The 26951-nt window shown below is 35.6% G+C and overlaps 2 protein-coding genes across 2 annotated transcripts; one reads left to right on the top strand and one right to left on the bottom strand.

Moving 5' to 3' along the window:
• Positions 1–1598: 1598 nt before the first annotated feature.
• LOC108344293 (uncharacterized) lies at positions 1599–12093 on the bottom strand. Its single transcript, XM_017582754.2, has 2 exons — positions 11944–12093; positions 1599–2432 (listed from the first exon to the last, which is right to left on the bottom strand). Exons 1-2 carry the CDS (start codon positions 12091–12093, stop codon positions 1599–1601), a joined length of 984 nt encoding a protein of 327 aa, XP_017438243.2.
• Positions 12094–13425: 1332 nt separating this feature from the next.
• LOC108343733 (chlorophyll a-b binding protein of LHCII type 1) lies at positions 13426–14427 on the top strand. Its single transcript, XM_017582081.2, has one exon. The coding sequence runs from the start codon at positions 13504–13506 to the stop codon at positions 14296–14298; it is 795 nt and encodes a 264-aa protein (XP_017437570.1). The 5' UTR covers positions 13426–13503; the 3' UTR covers positions 14299–14427.
• The last annotated feature ends 12524 nt before the right edge of the window (positions 14428–26951 follow it).

The following is a 26951-nucleotide window of genomic DNA, read 5'->3' as shown; positions in this document are numbered from 1 at the left end:
TCCTTATACATCTTGGTCATTCCTGGATGTATACTAAGACTACTCTTATGTCCCTCTTCCAATATTAGTCTTTTCAACTCTGTTTTTGCTGGAACACATACTCTATGCCGAAAACGAAGAATGCCATCATTGTTCAAAGCGAAGTCTTTGGCTTGATCACTCCCCAACAATTTCACAATACTTTGCAACTCTAGATCTGTTTCTTGCTCTGCTTTCAATTGTTCTAAGAATCCACTTGTGATCTTTAGATGACTACACCACATTTGACCTTGTCCCAACTCCAGACCAAGGTTCATGTTTCGCAACTTTTCTAGTAACTCTAACTCCTTGATCATCAAGGCAGACATTTGTACTCGTTTTCTGCTCAGAGCATCAGCAACAATATTTGCTTTTCCAGGATGATACTGCAACTCAAAGTCGTAGTCTTTCAGATATTCCATCCACCTCCGCTGTCGCATGTTTAACTCCTTTTGATCAAACAAGTATTTCAGACTCTTGTGATCGCTGAAAACTTGAAACCTCGCCCCATACAAATAGTGTCGCCAAGTTTTCAAAGCAAACACCACAGCCGCCAACTCTAAATCATGTGTTGGATAGTTTATTTCATGTACCCTCAACTGCCGAGATGCATACGCCACTGGTCTCCTTAGTTGCATCAAGACACAACCCAAACCTTGATATGATGCATCGCAGTATACTTCCAACGTCTTATTTGTGTCTGGAATAATTAGTACTGGAGCAGTTGTCAATCTCCGCTTCATCTCCTCAAAACTAGCCTCGCATTGTTCTGTCCAAACAAAAGGTTGGTCCTTCCGTGTCAACTAAGTCAAGGGACCCATTATCTTGGAGAATCCCTCAACAAACTTTCGATAATAACCTGCAAGACCAACAAAGCTTCTTACTTCAGTCACAGATGTAGGGCGTTCCCACTTTAACACTGCATCAACCTTCGCTGGATCAACTGAGATTCCTTGAGCTGATATCACATGTCCAAGAAACTGAACTTCATCCAACCAAAACTCACATTTCGATAGCTTCCCATACAACTGATGTTCCCTCAGAATCCCCAACGTTGTTCGTAGATGTTCAGTATGCTCCTCATGATTCTTTGAATAAATTAGAATATCGTCGATGAATACAACGACAAACTTATCCAAGCAAGAACGGAAGATGCGATTCATGTAATCCATGAAAATAGCCGGAGCATTCGTCACCCCGAAAGGCATCACAACATACTCGTAATGCCCGTAGCGTGAGCGAAACGCTGTCTTCTGCACATCCTCAGATTTGACAAGGATTTGATGATACCCTGACCGTAAATCTATCTTTGAAAACACGCCAGCACCCTTCAATTGGTCTAACAGATCATCAATCCTTGGCAACGGGTACTTATTCTTAATAGTAACGTTATTTAGTTGTCGATAATCAATGCACAATCTCGAGCTTCCGTCTTTCTTCTTAACCAGTAACACAGGTGCACCCCACGGTGAAACACTCGGCCTGATAAACTTCTTCTCTAGCAATTCTTCAATTTGCTTCTGCAACTCAGTCAACTCCATTGGAGCCATACGATATGGAGCCATTGATACTGGCCCCGTTCATGGTATTAGATCAATTGCGAAGTCCACCTCTCGACTTGGTGGCAATCCTGGAACCTCCTCAGGAAACACATCTGCGAACTCTTCTACCACATGTATTCCACTGATCTGCTCGTTTGTGTTTTCTCTTTGCTCTTTCACCATCACTGCAAAACAAATCCCTCCATCCTTGAGATCATGCAAGACTTCTTTCGATGTTGACACCTCAAAACCTTCTGGTTCTTGGAAAACTAATTTCTGACGTCCGCAATCAATCAACACATGGTTATCAACTAACCAATCCATCCCTAAGATCACGTCCAAACCCTTAAGCGGAAGACATACCAAGTTGGCCCTGGACTTATGTCCTCTCACTACAATCGGACACCCAACACAGACTAAACTGGTTGAAACTTGCCCAGATGTTGGAGTAGAGACAATTAGTTCACACCCCATATCAAGAACAGAGAGACCAAGATTCTCCACACATAGCAAGGACACAAACGAGTGCGTCGCACCCGAATCAAACAAAACAAGTACATTTTCTTCAAACAAAGAACAAGTATCAAGTATCAAATTACCTGACTTCTCTGCTTCAGTCCCAGACATGGCAAACACCCTGCCTGATGCCTGTGACTTCCCACCGTCAAAAGTCTTCTGAGGCATCGTACCAGACGCTTTTCTTTGAGGGCAGTCACGAGATATGTGTCCAGGCTTGTTGCACATGAAACATGTCCTATCTTCCTTCTTGATATTCACGAGTTTGGGACAATTCCTTCTATGATGATTTCCGCCACACTCAAAGCACTTCAGGATCCCGTGACTGAAAAAATGTGGTCTTTCATAAGGCTTCTTCTTCAGGGTGAGAAACCAGAAATATCACATCATAAACACATTACATATAAATTATATAATTTCCATGATTTAATATAAATCGACACACATGATATTGCAGACTAGTCTTTCATAAACAATGTCGTTTACTTGTAATTCATCGTCATAACCTGCTCTCAATAACAGGCGACCCGAGTCGTCTTCCATCGCGACTTCAGACCTATCTCCCCGACTCCTCAAGGACTAACGAGTAAAAACATCGATACTACGCGTAACGATGCACTATACTCAACATGAGCCGAAGTCATTGGGCGAGACATTCACCTCCTCACGTAGAAGAAGGTGACACTCGAATCTCAGTCTCACGCGTGAGACTAGCAGAAATGCTCAAAAGACAGACAAAGTTACAAGTAAATAACATAGTGTATGTACCACCTCCAACAGAATAAACGTGCTCAATCACGAATTCATACATATTCTCAATAATATGTATAAATAAACCAATATTAGATCAAGAAAATAACCAAAAATTCTCAATAATTGTTTTAAAATACTACCAAAGAAATTACGGATTCATACATATTCGCCGAAACGCTATTTGGACGAGAACTATTCATCAAACACTATTTTCAAATCACCAACGTTAATGAACGAACGCTGTTTTCAAATCACCCAGCCGAACACTATTTGACCGAACGCCAAAACCGACCGTCATTAAACACTATTCGGCCGAACGCTACAAACCGAGCACCATATTGAATTCAACACTATCAAGCCGAGCGCTAAAATCGAAAGTCATAAAGAATCGACTACTGTTTGGACGAACGCTCAACGATTGAAACCTAAGAATACTAACTCAAGGCCGAACGCTCATAATTACAACAATACCAAGGTCGAACGTTCGGTATCCAAACCTAAGAATACCAAATTGAGAACGAACGCTCACCATCATTAATCTACCAAGACCGAACGCTTGAGATTACTTCACTAGAATACTAAGTTAAGGACGAACGCCTAAAGTCATTAATTCACTATTTAAATACAATTTGAACGAGCGTCTAATATATTACTATCATTACGGACGAACTCGGACGTTCGTCAAAACCGAACGCTTATCTGAGCAATTTGGACGAACGTCCAATTTTGACTCACCAAAATTGGACGTACGCGCGTTCTGCAGAATTCTGCAGAATCGCACCAGTTTTCAGAAAGAACCCAGAAACTCTTTTTTTTTATCCAGATTTTACCCAGATTTGCAGCAAACCCATAACATCTCAACAATCAATGAAATAAATCAAACACCCCTTACCTTCTACCCATCATACAATATACATGCACCATCAAACATACATATATAGTCTAGCTTTTAACTACCCCAACATGCAAACAGTTATATAAATCCTAGTTCCCCCCCTTACCTCTAGTTCCAGTGAGTTTCCACAATCCTTTTAGGTTCAAAGCAAAGACCAAAGATGGCTTTCTTTCCTTGCGTAGCAGTGCTTCCCACAATTCAAAACCACACTCCGAACCTATGTTTTAGCATAGTATGTATATTCCTCCCCTCTCTCACATAGATTAGAGTTTATATAAGAAAAATTGTAGGTTCTCATCTAAGTCACAACTCACGTTTTTAATATGCACCATGTAGCTTAACTATATGATTTCTACTTAACCCTATAATCTATCCAAATCCCTACAAAACAAAAGAAGCCAAGCTATGGAAACACATTTCAACACCTACTACCGACACTGTCACTTTCAGAAACTCAATTCATGCCAAAACGAGGAAGCACAAGTATAAATCTATGTTCTCTCTCCTATCATAAACATGAAAAGCCAAAAGCATAGAAAATTCCCTTCAAGCCTCTTACACCTTCACGTGCTCCACCCAACAATGCCTTCTCACCATTTTTCTTTTTATTTTATCACTATAAGACCCCCCCTTATATTAAAACTCTTTCCATTTTACTACCTTACGTAAACTACTTCTCACACCATCCAACTTTTCTTTTCTTTTTCTTTATAATAACATTTCATCTTCCAACCTCACGGTCCCACCTTTTTGTCCTTTTCTACATATAATATTATTCATTATTTCATACTACATTAGGTCCACTTCTTCCCATTTCACGTTAATGCCTAATAGCTTAATACCAACACTCTTTTTTTTTAAAAAATAAATGGCTTTCTCTTTCCATCATTTATTATTATAGGTCCCATAAAAGAAAACTTACAGAGGCATGCACCACAACATAATACACACTTCCCTATAACCAAAGAGTTCTCCCACTTCTCAATTTATTCTTTTTGTCATCAAAAGCTAAGGCATCAGTAAAAGTATTTTCTAAAATTAAGATAACATTAGTTCTAATTAATTTATTTTATTCACTTTCTTAATATTTTCATTACACAAACATATCATAATTAATTATTTAGTAACACAAAATATAGTAAAATAAAAGTATATTTTTATTTTACACAGGTCTTACATGGACGACCAGGCTCTGGATGCCAAATGATGGAAGCAACTCCACCGATCACGACAAATCTCTCCTCGACTCAGAATGACGCAGCAGATTGGGAGAAGTATATGGATGTTGTGGTGCACTGTAGGTGTTCGGTGAAATGTCTTGTGATGGATGGAAGTGTGCGTGAAGCTTCTCCATCTCAGGAAGCCTTCCAAGAGGGAAGGAAGATAGAGGAGGATTGTGCTAAAGTGGCACAGGTTTTTGAACTCGAAAGTAAGAAGTGGCTGGACAATTCAGCAGCGTTTCTTTATACCATTCAAGTTGCCTTTACAAAGAAGATGACCTCTTTTTTATAGAGTAAGAGAAGCCTTTGAACGGGCCTAGCAAGCTATTGAAAATATAAGAGTGGTGTGCTGGAAAAGCTACATGGCCTGGGTGGAAAACATTTAAAGCGTGCTCTTTACAATGTGACGCTGGTTCAAATTGGCTGGGCGGAAGTTGCAGACGCTGGGCGTGCAGTAGAATCCGGAAGTTGTTTCCCTTTAGAAATCCAATCCGGAAATCAATGAAAATGAACCTTCTTTTGGTTCCTTTGTTGTCCTTTTCTTGGTTAGCCTTTTAAGGTATATAGGCATGGTTTCCAATCTTTATTGGTGACCTATAAAACAATGTAAATGTATTTAGTTAAAGAGAACATTCTAAGAATTAGAAAGAAAAGATCATTTTGTTTAAAAGTCCTTATTCAACTTCCCTTTCTTAGTCTTAGTGTTAAGTTGATACTTCTTTGGATGGTAAGTCCCTAAAGGGGTTGCCATCAAAAAATGTCTTACAAATGATATCGTATGATGAAAAGCGCGTCAATTCTTATGAATCAAATTATTTTTCATCTATAAGTGTCTAATGCTTCACAATGAATGACAACATACCTTATACTATCTAATGTTGTCTAAATATTGTGATCAACTGATATATTTATTCACACGATGTATGACAAGATGTTTTGAACATATAGTGCAAGATAACATTCATAAACGATCAAAAAATTTAATGTTATTTAAGGCATGTACTATAAAGTGCTATTTGCTTGTATACTTTGTCCTCGTTTAATTTGCAGATCAAAATTACACTATGGATTAATCATAGCAACTGCATACGTGGATAAAAATGTTGAGAGAAGAAAAGAACGTTATGAGAATAATTTAAGTATAACTTCTACTCTGACATGTTGTACAAGTTGTGCTTCGACCAAGACATGATAAAGCATTGACAAGACAAGTGAGTGTGACCATATACCAAAAAGCATTAAAGAAGCCTATACAAGGGTCATACTAAGGGCAATTTCGTCTTTTAGGTTTTTAAATATCCAAATCAGATTTAGGGACTCCCTCTTCTTCCTCAATTTTCATGTTTTCTCTCTATGTTTTGGAGCATTGACATTTTTCTTCCCCCCCCCTACCCTAAGGGTTCTACGTTTTCTTTCAATTTCCCTTTGCTGTAGTGAATTAATTTCATTTTAATTTGAAATTTTGTCTTGGTTCTTGCTTCTATTTCATTTCCCCTTTTCAATTGCGTTTTGTTTTATGCATTGATGTTTTCAATTTCGTTCTCCATTTCCTCTATGCATTTTCGTTTTTTAATTCCATTTTGCATTACATTCCAGCGTTTAAGTTCATGTTCTGTTTCGTTTCCCATTTGATTTTCGCATTCCAACTTTGATTTCAGTTTACATTTCGTCTTGATGGAAGAGTGAAACTATTTGGGTTGGTAATTAGGGATATGACATTGCTTACTTGAGATTTCTGGATTGTGAATTGTAATTTGTTGTCTTACCTTGCATTTTATTGAGTTGGGTCTGTGCTTGCAATTAGGTATACACTTAGTTGCCTAATTGGTGGTTAGTCTTCGCTTAGTTGATTAATCTGTATGTTGTAGAATCAATTGAATATTTGTGTTGCATTTGCTTAGTTTGCAATTTTGAAGACCGAATTAACATTCGCTTAGTTGGTTAATTCGTGTTGGATTAGGGGTAAGATGAGCGTTTGATTTGTTATTAATCAAGTATGGGAAGCATTGAAATTGATCCAATTGCCAACCTATTTTTAATCTATGTTGATTTTGAGTTTTAATTTAGTTCATTTCAAGTCAAAAAAATTTCCACAACCCCCCCTTCCACCAAGTGTTTGATCTAATGACGAAACTAATATTTGGTCCTTGAGAGACGACCTAAGAGTCAATTCCTAGTATATACTACACTTTATTTCATATTAATTTGATTCGGATACGGCCTCAATCAATAACTAAGAGTGTGTTAAACTCAACTAGACAGTTGTCTAAGAATACTAGGAGTGCTGAATAATAGTGCACAACAAGAAGTGGGTAAACTCAACTAGAAAGTTGTTTAAGGATACTAAGAGCGGTGAATAATACTGCACAACTAAGAGTGTGATAAACTCAACTAGACAGTTTGTCTAGGGATACCAGGAGTGGTGGATAATATTGCACAACTAGGATTGAGTTAAACCCATATGTAATCTTAGACTTGACTCGACTTAGCTTGATCTTCGTCTTGGACCAACTCAGTTAAATCTTCAACTCGACTGTGCTAAACCTTAAATCCAGTTTGACTTGAATCGATATGGTCTTCAACTCACTTGTGACTTGGCTTAAATGCACCTTGATTTTAGATTTTCAAAATCCAAAACATGATCGAATTTAAATTCAATTCATATCAACTTCAATCCCAATTCAAATCTAATCTAAATAAAATCAAATCCAGTTAACTAGATATGATTTAAAATCCAAAAATATGGATTTAGATTTGGGTAAATCCACTCACATAAACTTAAAATAATATGGATTTGAATTATTATGGATTGAATTTCACAATTTATGTTTTTTTTTCACCCTTAAGTTCAAGTGCTAAAATGGGTTTCAACTCGTGAGCTAACCTGGTCCATCATAAATTTGAACCATGTTGTGTTGAAAAAAATTTAGTTTTTTTAAATGTGGGTTAAATTGGACCAATTCACTTAACCAACGGATTCGAGCCGAGTTGAAGGTGGGTTAACCCACAACCCATCACAACCCTTTATTGATTTTTGGCTTAATTTAAATATTTCATCCGAATAAAAAAATTCAAATTTGAATTTAGTTATCTAAATAATAATGAAAAATAAAATAATTTAAACTAATATCAATTTAAATTCAATATTTTAAATATATCCTTTGAAAATTCTCTATATCGAAGCAAGGTAAAATTCTACAAAACACTTATAATTTACAGTATTGTACCATCTACATTAGTCAGAAAGTTTCAATTCAAAGTCCATTTAAAAAAATTTCTATTTTCTTTTCTAGTTTAAACATAAAAATGTTGGTCTTTGAATTCTGTTAATTGAAGTTTATTGTATGTTTCTGTAAATGTTTCTTCTAGATTTTTTAATTTACGAAAATTAAAAATTATATTGCTAATATAAATCAAAAGAACTCAGTTAATTTATTTGTTTGTAAGATAAATAGATTTAGTATTTATTTTCTAGGAAAAGATATGTATATGGTGTAACAAGATAACTCTCAGAGCATAGTATTCTTTTCAAACAAAATAAATAGATAAAAAAAATTGTTATTGTATGGTATATAATACTTACTGTTCGGTCCATCCACTCAAAGTTGTCGGTCCAACCGCTACAACAAATGTTGGCCCATAATTGGGCCAACGTTTAAGTTATTATTGGGCCCATAGTCCAGCAGACGATAAAATAATTAAAGATATCTGATTAAAGATATTGATAACTGATTAAAGATTGATAAAATAATTGATAAGTTGTTTATCAGTAACCAACCGAATCTAAAGGCAAGTCTGTTTTTATTTTATTGGATGTGTGTTGGTTTAGGATCCATGAGACACTTATAAATATAAGGTCAAGGTCGAAAGCCAGGTACGTTCCACTTACATTCTACTTACGTTCAACTCACATTCTACTAGACTCAAACATTCAACTGTGATAGGCAGTTCATTAAACTGCTCCTAACTAAAGCGTCGAAGCACCTTTTGCGGGTACTTCTGATAACAGTTGAAAAACTGTTATTTTTAGACTTAATTTTGACCTTAAAGACAACCTTTATGACTTAGAAACTAGCTTGTAATCATGTTTTTTCTTATGTTTTGGAAATAAGAGAGTTTAATGGGTTTTATGCTTGGTTTTCCTTGTTTTTGCAGGTTTTAAGATGAATTGAATGGAAGAAGTGAAGTAGTCAGAAGTTGGACTCAGAAAAGGAAGAAAAAGTGCATAAAAGAAGAGCCGCAAGTACCGCTCAGCACCACTTTTACCGCTGAGCGGTACTTTGAAGTCCCACAGTCAACGCTGAGGGGCAAAACTGCAGCTGAGCGTCAAATAGAAGAACTACACTTACCGCTGAGCGATAATTACCGTTGAGCACCATTTTAATGGGCCTTAGGCCACTTTTCTATAATCTTTAGGAAGCTATATAAGGTTTTAGTCGACCTAGGATTAGTATCTTTTGGCAGAACGAAGCAAAATCACATTTTCTTCACCCTTGGAGGAGAATTTTGGACGCTCAACCTCCACTCTTCAAATTCTAAGGTTCTATCTTTCATTCTTTCATTATTTTTCATCTAGTTTCACCATGATTATGGTGAAATAAACCTTCATTGTTGTTGGGGAATCAATGTAATCCTTTGAAACTCTCATGTATTGAATTGGTTCTTTAATCCATATGTTTTCTTTCATTAATTGTTAGGGTTTTTCTTCTAGACTCTATGCATGCTTTGTTTAACTCATTCAATTGCATGATCATTGATTTTATTTGTATGGACACATATAGATAAATCTAGACATGAAGAAATTCTCCCAATAGTAATATTGCCTAGTCATAGGGATAGGAAGATTGGTTGCCTTTAAGCTTCTATGCGAATGTAATGCATGAATAATTGATAGGGAGACAAGACATTGTAAACTAGTGATTAGGATTAGGCTTTCTTCACCGAGAGATTGGGTTTAAGGTAAATTAGAAAGTGGCATTAACATTAATGAAGAAAGGTGAATTCTTGAATACATGACAGTGCATAGGAGAACTCGGTAACCCCAACAACATAATCATCCATATATTTCAATCACGTTTTGCTTCTTTTGTCCAATTGATCAATACATGCATTCATATTTAATTTTTAGTATTTGCATTTAAATCTCAAAGAATTGGTTTTTGAAGTCTTATTTAATCAAGAAACCACACAATTGTTTAGGCCGTGAGTCCTTTGGGAAACAATACTTGGTCTTACCATTTTATTATTACTTGATACAATTCGGTTACACTTGTCGAGGGTTAACAACTTCCCCCTCCGGTCCCGGTTGAAGGCAATCGAGCGGTCCAAACTGAAGGCAGGCAAGCAGAGCACACAATTCCAGAGAAAAGTCATGTCACAAAGGTTAGTCTCTCGATTCTACAAATTCCTACCGAAACAGTTATGATGGTAAGATTAACAATCTTTAATAATTGTTTGATGTTCAACTGAGTAAGAGAGAGGAATTAGCATTTTTCAATAATTGAATGATTAAACTTTCTCTCTCCAACTCCAATGCACAAAAAATCTTATTTATGGAAATTGTTAAAATATTGAAGAATGTAATGACACACACAAATTGTTAAAATATTGAAGCATGTCGTGACAAAAAACTGTTCTGTTCAAAGGAGCATAGGAGGGAGAAAGAAAAAGTTAACGTCGTTTGTACGTATTTAACGGAAGGGACTTGAATGAGGCAAATTTTACCAAGTGAGGACGCAATTGAAACTTTTTTAAAATGATGGACCAACTTGACACACTTAAGTGAAACTAAGGACAAAATAAACAATTAAGGCTTAATTATTTACCATTTTTTTACAATTTTTTTATTATAATTATTTACTGCTTCTAATTGTGTAGGTTGACAATTTTTTATCCTTTTAAACACTAGAATGATATTCATTAATGTTTGAATAGTTTGGATAATTTACTTATTTGTCATGTTATATAAGTTAACACTTTAATTTTCAACTACTATCTATATAATGATGTTTGGTAAAATAAGTGTTTCGGTAGTGGACCGAGAACACTCTTCCTTGCTTCGGACCTACTGCTCCTTTTCTGGTACCGATCGTGGTTTGACTTGCACAAAACACTCTGATGCTCAAGTCAGAATTACGCTATGGCAGGCTAACTTAACTATTGATTCAGCTGTCTAACCTGATCATTAATCTTGTATTTATAGGCTTCGTAAAATGGCCAGCTCATTAATCATCCATTAATGTTGTATATTATTGTGCCCTGAAATCTGTTAATTATCCATAAATGTCGCATTCTTGATGTTATCATGATTATTAACCGCATTGACTAACCATTAATGACATTTACCTCACCTGGACCCATTACCGATCGACTCAATTGGCCCGGCTCTCCTTCTTCTTGACCGATCGGTTACGGGGAGGTAGTACAATAAATTAACAAATTAGTTGTATTACTATGAAAAAGAGTCGTTTTAATCCATTTTGATTGTACATTAATAAATAAATAAAATAATTTGAAAGAACTAAACATCCTTAATTAGGTTCATCCATTACCATGTAGTGAATCAAATTGAATTACAAAATTTTTAACTCAAAATAAATTGGATCAAAGTGACTCATTTTTAATTCAACCCTGAGTTAATCCATATGAATCGAATTAAATGACTTTGACAGACGAACTCTTAAGTAAGCTAATAGTTTCTTATCTTATGTTACAAAATTTTAAGTTAACTACTCTCTCAAGTTATGTAACTCTTGGAATAGCTAGTTGCTAAAGTATTTTAACAAAATTTAACGTGGACATACTTCACTTTTTTGTTTTTTGCAATATCTCTTAAACTTCAAACTCCCTTCTTTGCAGTCTACATAACTAACGGTGGGTTATCGCAATAATTAATATTGCTTCAACAAAAGAGTTGGCGAAAGATATGGTGAGAATGTGACTTCTTACTAGTTTTTTTTTCAACTTATAAACATTTTCAATTTATCCCTTAACCGATTACAGCTTTGCCATCCCAAACTCTGCACGAAGCACACACGCGGAAGTTCTCCATCTTCAACGCCTCTTCCTCATTTAACCTCTCCTTCCCCATCTTCAACGCATTGATTATGAACAATGAAACCAACCATGTTCCAACATCACCACACACCATTGTGGGTTCATCATGTCTTCTGCATCAGATGCCTCCAACCTGCAAATATTAAACAAACATTGCCAACCGATACTTCAAGGGACAACTAACCTCATGAATGTGATGAAGCTATGCTCTTCAATGCACTCAACATAAGGGACATATCTCGAGCACATACAACCTCAATAAGAATTAAGTTTGAAGGACAAAGAAATATATTTCACACTCCTTCATAACAGACCATCAAGCTCGCTCTTAATACACAGACCAAACATGCACCAACCTTCACATTTAAATGGTCTACAGTCTTCTTCAATCCTGTTTGAAATTCAAAGCAAACAACACTATATGGCCAGGAATCTTTCCTGTGTTGCATGTCAATGCTTTTGTGTATAGTTGTGTCAAAGCACGGAAGAAGTAGAGAACCGAATCTCTGCATTGCTAGGCTGCCACTGCCACAGTCAAAAGTCAAGGCTGCCAAACTTACAAACTTGGGCTGTCCAAGGCCTATGTGCACTCGTGAATGGAAAATTTAGCAAAGCCCGTCAACCACAGTATATACTCCTTAGGTGTTTTCTTTTTTATGCATTACTACGTATTACCCATCATTGTAGTGGATGAAATATAGACGTAAAGTTTATCAGAATAAAATTGATTTTAGCACATGGTATTATCAGATTTTATGAGGACAAAATGGCCTTTTCTCTTTAAATCACTGCAAATCTTCGCAATTTAGCGAGTGATAAAAATAACCTCCATCCCACAAATCTTACCATTTCCATCTTCAGAAATCCACACAAGCGAACACGATTTGTATTCAATTCATCGCTTGCAAATCCGCATAAACAGTACAATCTGTTCATGCGAACACAGCCTTAAAGTTCAAACTCCCTTCTTTGCAGTCTACATAACTGACGGTGGATTATCGCAATAATTAATATTGCTTCAACAAAAGAGTTGGTGAAAGATATGGTGAGAATGTGACTTCTTACTAGTTTTTTTTTCAACTTATAAACATTTTCAATTTATCCCTTAAATGCTTCCAAATGGACGGAAAAATCTATTCAAAACATAAAACATAAAATTGTTTTTGTTGGTCATATTAGTAGCGAGGGTTACACTTGTCGATTGGTTTTTGTTGGTCATACTATCCGAAAATCCTACATGGCAGTGTCTAAGAGGCATTGTATGATTGTGGTAGAGATCTCATCCAAGCTAAGGAGTACGAGAAGAAGCTTGTGGACATCATGAATCCTTCAAATCCAAACCAATAGAAACTCAAATACAGATCTCCTAAGATGTTAAGATAACAATCCCTTTTCTCAATTAAACTATATATATTGCTCCTCTACCCTTTCTCATATACAACAACCACCGTTACTAACCATTCCCAATACAAGCTTTTTCAGTGCTTCATTCTACAACACTGCAATGGCCGCTTCCACCATGGCTCTCTCTTCGCCATCATTGGCTGGTCAAGCCATAAAGCTGTCTCCTTCCACCCCGGACCTCTCCGGTGGAAGGATTTCGATGAGGAAGACGGCCTCCAAGTCGGTTTCCTCTGGAAGTCCATGGTACGGCCCAGACCGTGTGAAGTACCTGGGCCCATTCTCGGGTGAGGCTCCTTCTTACCTGACGGGAGAATTCCCAGGTGACTATGGGTGGGACACTGCCGGGCTTTCGGCTGACCCGGAGACATTTGCTCGGAACCGTGAACTGGAAGTGATCCACTCTCGATGGGCGATGTTGGGGGCTTTGGGGTGTGTGTTCCCTGAACTGTTGGCCCGGAACGGTGTGAAGTTCGGGGAGGCGGTGTGGTTCAAGGCTGGGTCTCAGATATTCAGTGAGGGTGGCCTTGACTACTTGGGCAACCCAAGCCTGATCCATGCACAGAGCATCCTTGCCATCTGGGCCACACAGGTGATATTGATGGGTGCAGTGGAGGGTTACCGCATTGCCGGTGGGCCTTTGGGTGAGGTGACTGACCCAATCTACCCGGGTGGGAGCTTCGACCCATTGGGCCTTGCTGATGACCCAGAGGCTTTTGCTGAGTTGAAGGTGAAAGAGTTGAAGAATGGGAGATTGGCCATGTTCTCCATGTTTGGTTTCTTCGTTCAAGCCATTGTCACTGGCAAGGGACCTTTGGAGAACCTCGCCGATCACCTTGCCGACCCCGTCAACAACAACGCCTGGGCCTACGCCACCAACTTTGTCCCTGGAAAGTGAGAGAACTTGCATTTGAGACGCATAATTTCATTTTGTTATCAGACTTTTGTTTGTGTAGTCTTATTGATTATGCTCTTAATTTAACACATAATTCAATATATATATCAATTAAAAGTGTTAATTGAATAATAGTGTCTTGGTCATTCCTCAAAGATAAAGTGAAATGACACGATACAACACAGTGGAAATAGCGAGTTAGAATTAAAATTTATTTTTTAATATGGTTTCAAAAACTAGTGTTAAGACATTTCCGAGATAATAAAAATTAATTCTTATGGTATAAAGTTTTTATTTCATCTTTATCTCCATATTTATACTTATATTCGTTCTTTTACTAATTTAAATAAATTAATGAACTTTTATAAAATAAGTAAAAATCGCTATAAAAGAAACATAATATTTATAAATGTTGATTATGAAAAGAACGTATCCTTATTTCTTTAATGTCAAATATTTTAAAAAAAATTAATTATATAAATTTTAAATTAAGTTAATGAAATAATTATATAAAATATTACACAATTACCAATGAAAATAAAATTTCGTAATAACGAAAACATCTATTAATTTCATAAACATTAAAAATATTTTAAAAAAAGAAAACAAAATATTCAAGTCTTAAAATATTTTATGTGGTTTTTTATGTTTCAAACTGTTATATTTTTATATATTTTTAATTAAATTATATGTCCTTCTTTATCAATACTTTTATTATAAGAGATTATTTTACTATTATATATATGATTCCTAATTTAGTATTAGAACTATCGTTCTAATTATGTTTTATTAACATAGAAAAAGAGGAAGTATATATATATATATATATATATATATATATATATTATAAGAGACAAAACATAACTTTAGACTTCTATGTCATGCTTACTAATAGGAATTTTTGGCTTTTACTAAGTCTTCTATTTGTGGTTTTGGTTATATTTTTTAAGTGAGTAAATAATGCACTGAATCGGATAAAAACTCACTTTGAATAAGAAAAATTAATATAACAAATTTTATATTTCATCCAAGCCCAAACATTTAATTGTCTGAAAGTAATAATTTCTTCTTCATCTACTTTCTTTTGTCTAGAGTTACTTTATTCACATGATTTCATATGTTCTATATAATTGAAATCTATACATCTTTCCATAACTTATTTCCTTTACTATTAAGGGTTAATAAATAAAATTTTTGAAAATTAACAAATGTTCCAACCAACAAAATACGCATGAGACATTAATTAATTGTATCCTCTCCTCCTAAGATTTATCTTTGTAGGCACCTTATTCATGGTTATCCTCCTAACTAATATTTTAATGAATCTATTTATAGCATATTTATTAGGGACAGAGTAACCAAAGGTAGAAGTGGAGCAGTTTGACATGCTAAGTAGAGTCAATGTTAGGTGTTGCAATTTTAGAGAGATGTCATGCTAATATATATATATATATATATATATATATATCTTTTATTTGGATAATGAGTTGATGTGTTACAGGGTCTAAAATAACGAACCTTTTTCTAAAATAAATGTATAAGGAAACTTTCATATGTTTTTTTCTTTTTTTTAATTAAAATATGTATATATTATTATTAGTCATATTGAAAGCTAATCTATTTGGGTTTGTTTTAGAAGCCCTAAAAACTAACCTATTTGGGTCTATTTTGGAAGCTCGACCCACTTCCTTTTCTTTTTTTTTTCTTTGTTTTATTTCTTTCTTTTCTATCTCTTTGTAACATTCGAGACATAGTAAGGGTTTTTTCCACTTCAATACACACCATGCATTTTATCTCTTTTGAGTGTATGTTTTTGATCCTCTATTTTCTTTCATCTTCTTTATCAATATTTTTGGGTATTTTTCATCATGAATCTTATTGCATTTACCTTGATTATGCATTACTTTGTAAATTGCATCTACCATTCTAATATGATATCAGAGCTCTTCCTTTGAAGAGCTTTGTTGCGCATATCTCTGTTTTCTTTTTTCTTTCTTTCTCCTTCTCTTGTTTTAGGCATATTGTAATTGACCTTCCTCCAAGAAGAATCGCTATTGGATGCTGCTGGATATATAAAATAAAACACAAGTCTGATGGGTCCATTAACAGATTCAAAGTCCACCTTGTTGCTAAGGGCTATACCCAGCTTGAAGGCCTTGACTACCTTGCGAAATTAACTACTTTACGTCTTCTCCTTTCCATTGTTACCTCTAACCAATGCATCTTAAAGCAACTTGATGTCAACAATACCTTTTTGCATGATGACTTACATGAAGAAGTATACATGGAAATTCCTCCTAACCTTCCTACTCACAAGTCAAATCAAGTGTGCAAACTCCAAAGATCTCTATATGACAAACTTTCTACTTTTCTTTGATCAAATAATTACATACGTTTTAATGTTAATCACTCTCTTTTTCTAAAACATGATACTTGTCATACTACCGTCATCTTAATCTACGTGGATGACATTGTTCTTTCGGGAAACAACGCCACTGAGATACAACACATCACCACTTCTCTTGACAATCTCTTCCACAACAAAAACTTGGGTGACCTCACATACTTTCTCGGTTTAGAAGTTGCTCGGAATAATTCTGGCATTCATCTCAGTTAACACAAATGCACCCTTGATCTCCTTAAAGAAGTTGGAATGCTAAATTGTGCCCCTATGCCCACACCTATGGCACATTCCTCTCAGTTAACCAGTCAAGGAGACCTCCTCAATGATGACGACACGTCATCCTATGGAAGACTCATCGGACACCTTATATATCTCATCAACACCAATTAATTGATCCCTACGACGGTCTCTGTCTGGTAGGTAATTGCTTACACTACTGGAGTACATATTCAAGATATTCAACGCGTGTGCAACAATGCATAACATTGTTAGTGCTCCCAATGAAGTCGTAATTTGTAATTGTTGACGTATCATCGCGATAATATTGAAGTCTACACCAACCACATCGTCATCTATATCTTCACGGTCCAAATATGCTAAATCTATACATTCTTCCATCTATATTTACTTAACCATATATACATACTGTAATTAAAATCATTGATATAATAATTAAACATAAATCAATCATATACTAACACAATCGTATATCATATATACTTTGATGAAATAAATATTATACATTAAAACATTAAATATATAGTACACATTAAATAAACATTGATGGATATTCTGTATACTTCGATAATTTTGTCATCTCTTGGAAATTCAAAAAGAACCAAACTGTCTCTCGAAGTTCTTCTGAAGCTGAATACCGGGCTCTAGCCACTGTTACTTATAAACTACAATGGTTGACCTATGTTCTTCAAGACCTTCACATATTCATTGTTCAACCTGCTATTGTCTATTGTGACAATTGTTCCGTTATTCAGATTGCCTCCAATCATGTGTTCCATGAACACATCAAACACATAGAGATAGTTTGCCATATTGTAAAGGATAAGATCAACAGTGGGCTCTTAAACTTGCTTCCCATTTCATTAACTCAGTAATTTGTTGACCTCTTCACCAGACCTCTTGCTCCAGCTAATTTTAAATACCTCCATTCCAAGTTGGGTATGACTGATATCTACTCCCAACTTGAGGAGGGATGAAAGCTGATATATTTGGACCTATTTTGGAATCCCGACCCACTTCCTTTCCTTTTTCTTTTCTCTGTTTTATTCCTTTTCTTTCTATCTCTCTGTAACATTCGAGATACCGTAAGGGTTTTCTCTGCTTTCATACACAATGCATTTTGCCTCTTTTGGGTGTATGTTTCTGACCCTTTGTTTTCTTTAATCTTCTTTATCAATATTTTTGTGTCTTCTTCATCATGAATCATAATGCATTTACCTTGTTTATGCATTACTTTGTCAATTGCATCTATCATTCTAATACATATTTTGCATACATTTATATTTTAATAAACACTACTGTTTTAATTAAGAATAGCAAGGGGGTGTTGAGTGCAAAGTTATTCATTTTTTTGGATGATCATCTCCATATAGCTCCTAATGATATTAGTGGCATTGGGATCCATCTCTGGTGTTGAGAATATGGATGCTTAAATTTAACTTTTGATTAATACCACATGTTGTGGTCTAGGGACATGGGTTCCACATTGGGCACCAAATTGTTTTGCCAAAAATTGTTGAGAAGCCTTCGAGATGAAGTTGACACTTCTTGGATGTCGAGCTTCTTGATTCACTTGTAGAAAACTTTCTTATGCTTAAGTGAGTAAAAGAGTACATATTTGTATAATAATGATTATTAGTATAATGTTTATAAAAGTGAGTTAGTATTTTCTCAACAATACTATGTGGTATATATAAGGCTATTAAGTCCAAAGATATCGAGTAAAGATGTTAATAGATACACTAGTGCAGTCAAGGGAAACGACAACGATTATTTTCGCTCACAGGCAGCGGTTCCTGAACCGAGGCATATACAGGCGAGGCAAAAGGGGTAGGTTTTTTGCCTCGGTTCAGAACCGAGGAAAAAAGGGGTACGATTTTGTCTTAGTTCACAAGTAACCAGTAGGGTTTTTTTTTTGAAGGACTTTTCGCCTTGGTTCCTTTTGACCCGAGGCAGTAGAACGTTTTTTTTTTTACTTTTTTGCTTTTTATATCTTAGCTCCAAACGGTGATCCAGCCTTTTTTACTTGTTTTACTTTTTTTACTTTTCTTTAAATATCTGAGATCAAGCCTTTGTCCATCATCTCAAATGATGTATTAGGTCTTGAGCCTGCTACATATTGATTTGATTTGATAGGTCTTCTAGATCTTTGAGTAGCCTACAAAAATAAATAACAACTAATCAAAACTTCATCAAAAATTAAAAAGCTTATGAAGATTAGAGGAAGCATGTATCCATAGTAAAAAGTGAAAAGATCATGATTCTTACTACTTCTGTTCATGCGCATTCCTCTTAGATTTCAATAACCTATTATTAATTCAATAAAGTAAACAAAATGAATATTTCAATTGACGAGAATATTTCCATTGATGAGCACATTTCCATTTAGCCGTGGGACACGATGATCAAGTTCATCTATGTTTTCCTCTCCTCAAGTGGCTGATACCTTCCAATATTAATATTTGTTCTCAACCACAAGTATAAAACTCTACATTAGTACTTAACTTCATAACTTTGATTCCCGAACAACATATAGTATTAATATTACCAGTGATTCTATCATAAACATCAGCCGCGGATTCTCCATCTGGAAATCGGTAGAAGAAACGACCATAAAGCTGCCGAAGTGCCTTTTCAACTCGCATCTTTTCTCTGTTTTGAAAATCCCCTTTTGAATCACCAAAAGTATATATTCGTTCCTCTCCTGTCTCTTAAGATTCTCATTGTGCCTGATGATCATAGCCAGCCAGCAGCCATCCACAACGAACCTACCATGCACCGCCAGCAGCCATCACCGCAACCTAGCACCACCGTTGATCATCTTCACCGTCAATGTCGTCATCATCAAACCCTAATTCGCACCACCATCAACACAGACCTGCAATCAGAAAAAACCCCAATCGAAAGTTGCCGCACTCATCTTCTTCACTAAAAACCTCCATTGACGCATCATCACGAAGCTCTGTTCATCACCACCTAGCATTCTCACCAACCTCCATGTCTGTCTCCATGGCGCAACCCCGTTCAACCTCCATTCATCATCATTAGGCAACGTCAACCTGTAAAATCAAACCAAACCTAGAAATAGATAAATCCTAAATCCCAAGTCGTGCCTCCATGATCGAAACCACAAAGCTTCAACCTCCAATGAGAAAAGCACCATACAAAAGTCGAAACTTGTAAGGGATGGTTTGAACCCTAAAATCGTAGTGAAGAAGGGGAACCTTGACTTTTAGGGTGTCAACGCCGAGGACGGAGCCTCCGCTATGGAAGGGTCCCAAGCTCTAACAAGCCACGTTGAGCCACCCTCCGGAAGCGCAACCGAGGTCAAGAACGGTGGCGCCACAGTTGATTGTGTTGTGTTGCTTTTGAAAAGCAATTTTTCAGGTGTTAAGGCATCAGTTGGAATTTTAACTAAGGTAATACGATATATATGTCTCGGGTCCCCAGTGAACTGAGGCAGTAGATTAGGATTCAAAAAGTTGTCTGGTCAAAAGTAAAATCTATAGGAATTTTTCAAGGTGTTAGGCATTAGTTGAAATTTTAACCAAGGTCATATGATGTATATGCCTCGGTTCCCCTTGAACCGAGGCAAAAAAGTTCAACTAAACTACGAAAATGCTACTGCATTCTGATAGGCATCGGTTGCTCCTAAACCGAAGCCTATTGTGTGAGTTTAAATCCCTTTTTTTACTAGTGATAAAAGATAATGACATATAATATTGGAGAATCGTCCATAAATCTCGAGGTCTATATTAAAGGATTTGGATAGTCCATATGAGTTGGTTTTGGATCCCGAGATTTGGACTAAGTATGTACATATGATATTATCAAAGCAATGTTAAAAGAATAAATATTTTATTTTCTCTAATATTGAGAAAAAAATATAATTATATAAATAACAAATAAAAATGTCAAATAAGAATTGAATAAAAATCAAATAATTATTAAAAAAAAAGAAGATAAAAATTGATTAAATTTGGTGGATTATTTAGATAAATATATATATATATATATATATATATATATATATATATATATATATATATATTCCTTTTCCTTTGTCAAATTTAAAAAAAAAATATATATATAAGACAATGTTTAGGAATATAAAATTCGCACTCCACTAAGGGTAGTTATGGATTAGATTTTTCAAAATTCTATTTAGATTGATAGATTGGATTTGTAATCCAAATTCATTTGAAATAAAATAATAAGATTTGCATTTATTCTTAATCTCACTAAAATTGGATTAAATATAGATTCCACCTAGATTAAACTCACTTTAATTATTGGATTAAATCCAATTAATATATCTTGCTATTAGGTCTATTAAATATGGGTCAGATTGAGTCTAGTTCACTATACTTGACTTGGGTCGAGATGAGTTAACCTATGCCGACTCGACTTAACCTAGGCATGGATTGACTAGGCTCGACTAGTGATGACAAAAAAATATGCACCTGCGGATCTCCGCGGATAAAATCTGCGACGGATAGTTGTTATCCACGGGTATTTATTACCCGCGAGATGCGAGTATCAGGTATTTTAATACCCGTTTATAAACGAGTCGGGTGAGGATATCATACTACCCGACCCCCGGGTAACCGTTACCTTTAAAAAATAAAAATAAACACTTAATTTATATTTTATGTAATTAAATTAAATTTAAAATAAAATTAATATATATTTTATTAATTTTAATTAAATTAAAATTAAATTTTAGTTTATATTTTATTTTATTTATATTAATTTATATATATATATATATATATATATTGTAATTTTATTTAAATTTTATTTTGAAAATGTATAAAGTATACATTTTTTAATATTTCTGGGTATACATGGATTTTAAAATATTCATAGGTTTTTTTGAAATGGGTACTCGCACAGATAACTGGCAAAGTTTTCATTTTACGGGCCGAGTTGCGAGTAGGCACTATTTGTACTTGACCCCACCCATTTACATCCCTAAGCTCGACTAAGGCCTGTGACTTGGCTCGACTAGGGATCGCGACAACTTAGCTCGACCTTGAGCCTAGAATAACTTAGTTAGAGTAGACCGTAGCCTAGAGCAACCTAACTTGATCATACGACCCAAGCCAACTTAGGTCGACTTTTGGCAAGGGACAATTAGGTTGACCTTTGACTCGAGTTGACTTAGGTTAACCTTTGGCCTAAGTAGACTCGAGTCAACCTTCGATCTGGTCGACTCGAGTCAACCTTCGATTTGGTCGACTCGAGTCAACCTTCGACCTGGGTCGACTCAAATTAACATTCAACTTTAGTCAACTCTTAGCTTGAATCGACTCGAATCGACCTTTGATTCATATTAACTCTTCTCAATTGTCGAATTAGGTAAACTTTACTTGATCATTGACCAAGGCAACTCAGCTCGACCATTGACCTAGCCTAACTCAGCTTGACATTCGACTTAGATGACTAAAGTTGACCTTAAATCCTGGTCAACTTACGTCGTCTTTCAAGACACCTAATTTAGGCCAACTTGGTTCAACCTTCAGCCCGAGGCTAACTTATCTCAACCTTCAATATCAACAGACTTGGCTTATCCTTCCACCCTAGGAAATTTGACTCAACTTAGCTTGATCTTTGTCTTAGACCAACTCAACTAAACCTTTAGCTCGACTCTGCAAGACCTTGACTCTAGTTTGACTTGGCTCGATATGGTCTCGAGCTTACTTGACTTGAATTAGATGCACCTTGACTTTAGATTTTCAAAATTCAAAACATGATCCAATTTAAATTCGATTCATATCAAATTCAATCCCAATTCAAATCCAAACCAAATAAAATCAAATCCAGTCAAGTGGATTAGATTCAAAATCCAAAAATATGGATTTGGATTTGGGATAAATTCACTTAAATAAACTTTACATAATATGGATTTGAATTATTATGGATTGGATTTCACATTTTGGATTTTTTTTTCACCCTTATGTTCAAATGTCAAAATGGATTTCTAACGCGTGAGCCAACCTGGTCCACTACAGATTTGAGCCATGTTAGGTTGGAAAAAAAATAGTGTTTTTAAATGTAAATCAAATTGGACCGATTCAGTTAACCCACGGGTTAAACAGGATTCGAGCTAAGTTAAAGGTAAGTTAACCCACAACCCACCACCAATAACCCTTTATTAAATTTTTATCATTTTTTTAAAAATTTATTATAATTATTTACTACTTCTAATTGTGTAGGTTAACAATTTTTTATCTTTTTAAAAGAATGATCTTCAATAATATTTGAACATTAAATTTATTTATTTTCCTTGTCATATAATTAACACTTTAATTTTTCAACTAATGATGTTTGATAAAAATAAGTAACATTTTCATTATATTGTTATAAAAAAATAAGTCGAATTAATCCATTTTAATTGTATTGTAATAAAAAGTAAAATAATTTGAAAGAACTAAACATCTTTAAGTATATTCACCCACTAATCTATCAATTTGTAATAGATCGAATTAAATTACAAAAATTTTGCCTAAAAAAATAAATTAAATTAAATTAACTATTTTTTATTCATGTGATGAGTTATCCTAATGAATCATAGTAACTTACTTTTCGCACCTTTGGTTATCTTATGTTTTAAAATTTGAAGTTAACTAACTTCTTTCTCTGAAGTTAACTTTTACGTGGACATACTTCACTTTTTTGTTTTTTGCAATATCTCTTACGGTGTGTTTTTTTGGGGGGATTTGGGGGAGATGATTTGAATGGATTTGTGTGGATTTGAGGGTAATTTTGTTAGTTGTTTTTTTGAGTGGATTTGTGGGTAATTGAGAGTAGATTTGGAAGTAAAGTTTATGAGAATTAGTGTAGGATTTGATTGATGTGATAGATTTTAAAAATTAGTTTAATTGGTAGAAAATGAAGATGACCAAATTGCCCCTAGTTATAAAAGTATTATAAAATGTAATTTTGTAATGTTATATTTAATTGTAAAAATGTTTATGAAGAGGAAAAATTAGAAATCATTGTTAAAATTAATGTTTACAAAATTATAAAAGTTATAATGTAGTAAAATGATTGTATTTTAAAATGTAATTTTAAATGGTAATATAATTTAGTACGAAGTGATATGAATTTGTAAGTCATTGAAGTGAGAATGATTAACATTAATCAAACAACCACAATTAATATATAATGTAATTTTTGGAAGTCACATACAAAGAAACTTATATATATTAAAGTCATGTAATACATTATCGGAAATATAATGAACTTAATCATCTAAATGGTGAAGAATCGAGTTCACATTTTGATTGAGGTGAGAAAATTGACAGTTCATGTCTAGGGAAAGGTTTGCCAAGTTATCTTCAATACGTTGAACCCGCACCTACATTTGTTTCATACCCTGCATTCTGTGTCTCAAGTCTTGTACTCCTTCCCACATTTGAGTGATCATGTTAGCATTAGATAGAGGAGGAGGAGGAGGCTGCACAGTATGGTGATGAGGGTCTGCTTGGTCTTCTTCTTCATCATCATCCAGATCGTGTTGTCAAACACCGTTGTCATTAATAATTTTCATCCTCTTCAAAGAATTGATAGAAAAGTGATGTCGGGACCCTATATGAGTGCTGGCATCGGCATTGACGTGAACTCCACAATATTGCATGATCTGTGTGATAAGGACACCGTATGGGAGGGGTGTGTCACTGGCCTTGCATTTAAGCATATGCTGCATGATGTGATGAGGCCAATTGATTGCTATGAGAAATAGAGAAGATTGGGAGAAAATATCCCTTGTGTGTTTAGCATACACATAGGGTAGTTTATTTATATTGTAAGATATGGGCCAATGCCCTTAATACAGAATAGACTAAGCCCAAATAACAGAAACACACATCTTAACATCTAACACTCCCCCTCAAGATGGAGCATATAAATCATATGTTCCAAGCTTGTTACAAAGATAATCAATTCTAGGTCCTCGTAAGGACTTAGTGAATATGTCTGCCAACTGGTTGCTTGAGTTAACAAACTCAGTCTTGATATCTCCGGATATGATTTTTTCTCGAATGAAATGACAATCAACTTCAATGTGTTTGGTTCTCTCATGGAAGACAGGGTTAGAGCTAATATGGAGAGCAGCTTGATTATCACATATAAGTATCATGTGAGTGACATCTCCAAATTTCAATTCACTAAGCAATTGTTTAAGCTGCACAAGCTCACAAGTAGCTGATGCCATAACTCTATATTCTGCTTCTGCACTGGACCTTGCCACAACACTTTGCTTCTTACTTTTCCAAGACATCAGGTTGCTACCAATAGAGACACAATATCCAGAAGTAGACCTCCTATCAGAAGGGGAACCAGCCCAATCAGCATCTGAATAACAAACGAGTTTTGTATCGTTGTTAGGGTCATATAGCAAACCTTTTCCAGGTGATCTTTTAATATACTTTAGTATGCGAACAACTGCATCCCAATGGTCTTCACATGGGGAGTTTAGAAATTGACTCACCACACTAACTGCGAAGGAAATGTCAGGACGCGTAACAGTAAGATAGTTTAATTTACCAACTAGTCTTCTGTACCGTTCAGGATCTGAGAAAGGCTCCCCCTGATTTGGTAGGAGTTTGATGTTAGGGTCCATAGGTGTCTCAACAGATTTACAGTTCATTAACCCTGTTTCCTCCAAGATGTCTAACGCATACTTCCTCTGAGATATGACAATACCATCATTGGATTGTGCTACTTCAATACCCAAAAAGTACCGGAGTTTGCCAAGATCTTTGGTTTGAAAATGATGACAAAGGTGTTGTTTCATCTGAGAGATGCCAAGATAGTCGCTTCCTGTGAGAACAATATCATCGACATACACTATTAAGTAGATACTGTAAGGACCGAGTGTCCTTTTTATTTTAAAAGAGGAAAGTGGTGGAGGAAGGGAGGAAAGTTCCTGGAAATGGAAGGGAGCGGCTATAAGGACCGAGTTTTATTTTAAAAGAAGAAAGTGGTGGAGGAAGGGAGGCACGTTCCTGGAAGTGGAAAGGGGCGGCTGCACGTTGAGAAAATGGAGGGGCTCCCTGTCTGCAGAGTGGTGCAGCTAGCTGATGGGTGGTAGGTCTTCCCACTTTGAAGTGCTCCAACCACTAAGGAACACCATCATCTCCATCATCAGTGGGCACAACACTAAGGAAGGAAGGGAGAAGCTGGGGAGTTCACGGGTTCTAATTCTTAAGGAGAAGAGTTGGTAGATTCAAGGAGTTGGAAGGAGATCCGCACACTGCATTTCAAGATTTAAGGAAGTCTTCAAGAGGTAAGGGGAGCTAGATCTTTTGTTTGATTGTTGATATATACTATGTTTGATGCAAATCTGGAAATTTTGGGGATGAAATATTGGGGTTTTCTGGGTTCTGGAAAACCTGGTGCGATTTCTGCAGAATTCTGCAAAAACGCGCGTACGTTCAATTTGGTGAGTGAAAATGGGATGTTCGTCCCATTCGCTAAGAGCGTTCGGTTTTGTGGTTAGCGAACGTCAGCGTTCGTCCAAAATGGCTCGTCGGCCAAAATATGATGAGCGTTCGGTTTTCAGTTTGACGAGCGTTCGCGTTCGTATATCCATGTGAGTGTAGCGTTCGGTCTTGATGATTTTAGCGTTCGGTTTTAATTGAGTAATCTCTAATGGTGATTTAGAGCGTTCGTCCGAGTGTATAATGGACTTTGAGCGTTCGTTCTTAAATTGGTATGCATAGGTTTCAATCTTGAGCGTTCGTTGTTAAGTTGTTAACTGTAGCGTTCGGCTTAATTGAGTATAATCAGGCTTGAATCTTAAAACGTCCGCTTTGGTGAAATAGTGATCATAGGCGTTCGCCCTCCAAATGATATCCTCCGAAAATGATATTTAGCGTTCGGTTTTGGCTTGATTCTGATTGTGAGCGTTCGGTCTTGGTTTGGTAGTCTTAAGTTTGGAATCTTGAGAGTTCGGTCTTGTTCTGCTGAGCGTTCGGTTTTGATAAGGTATTCTCGCTTGTGAGCGTTC

The sequence above is a fragment of the Vigna angularis genome, chromosome 8 (assembly GCF_016808095.1).
Source record: "Vigna angularis cultivar LongXiaoDou No.4 chromosome 8, ASM1680809v1, whole genome shotgun sequence".
Taxonomy (NCBI): domain Eukaryota; kingdom Viridiplantae; phylum Streptophyta; class Magnoliopsida; order Fabales; family Fabaceae; genus Vigna; species Vigna angularis.
The sequence above is the reverse complement of the archived record's forward strand: the minus strand, read 5'-3'. Positions and strand labels throughout refer to the sequence as shown.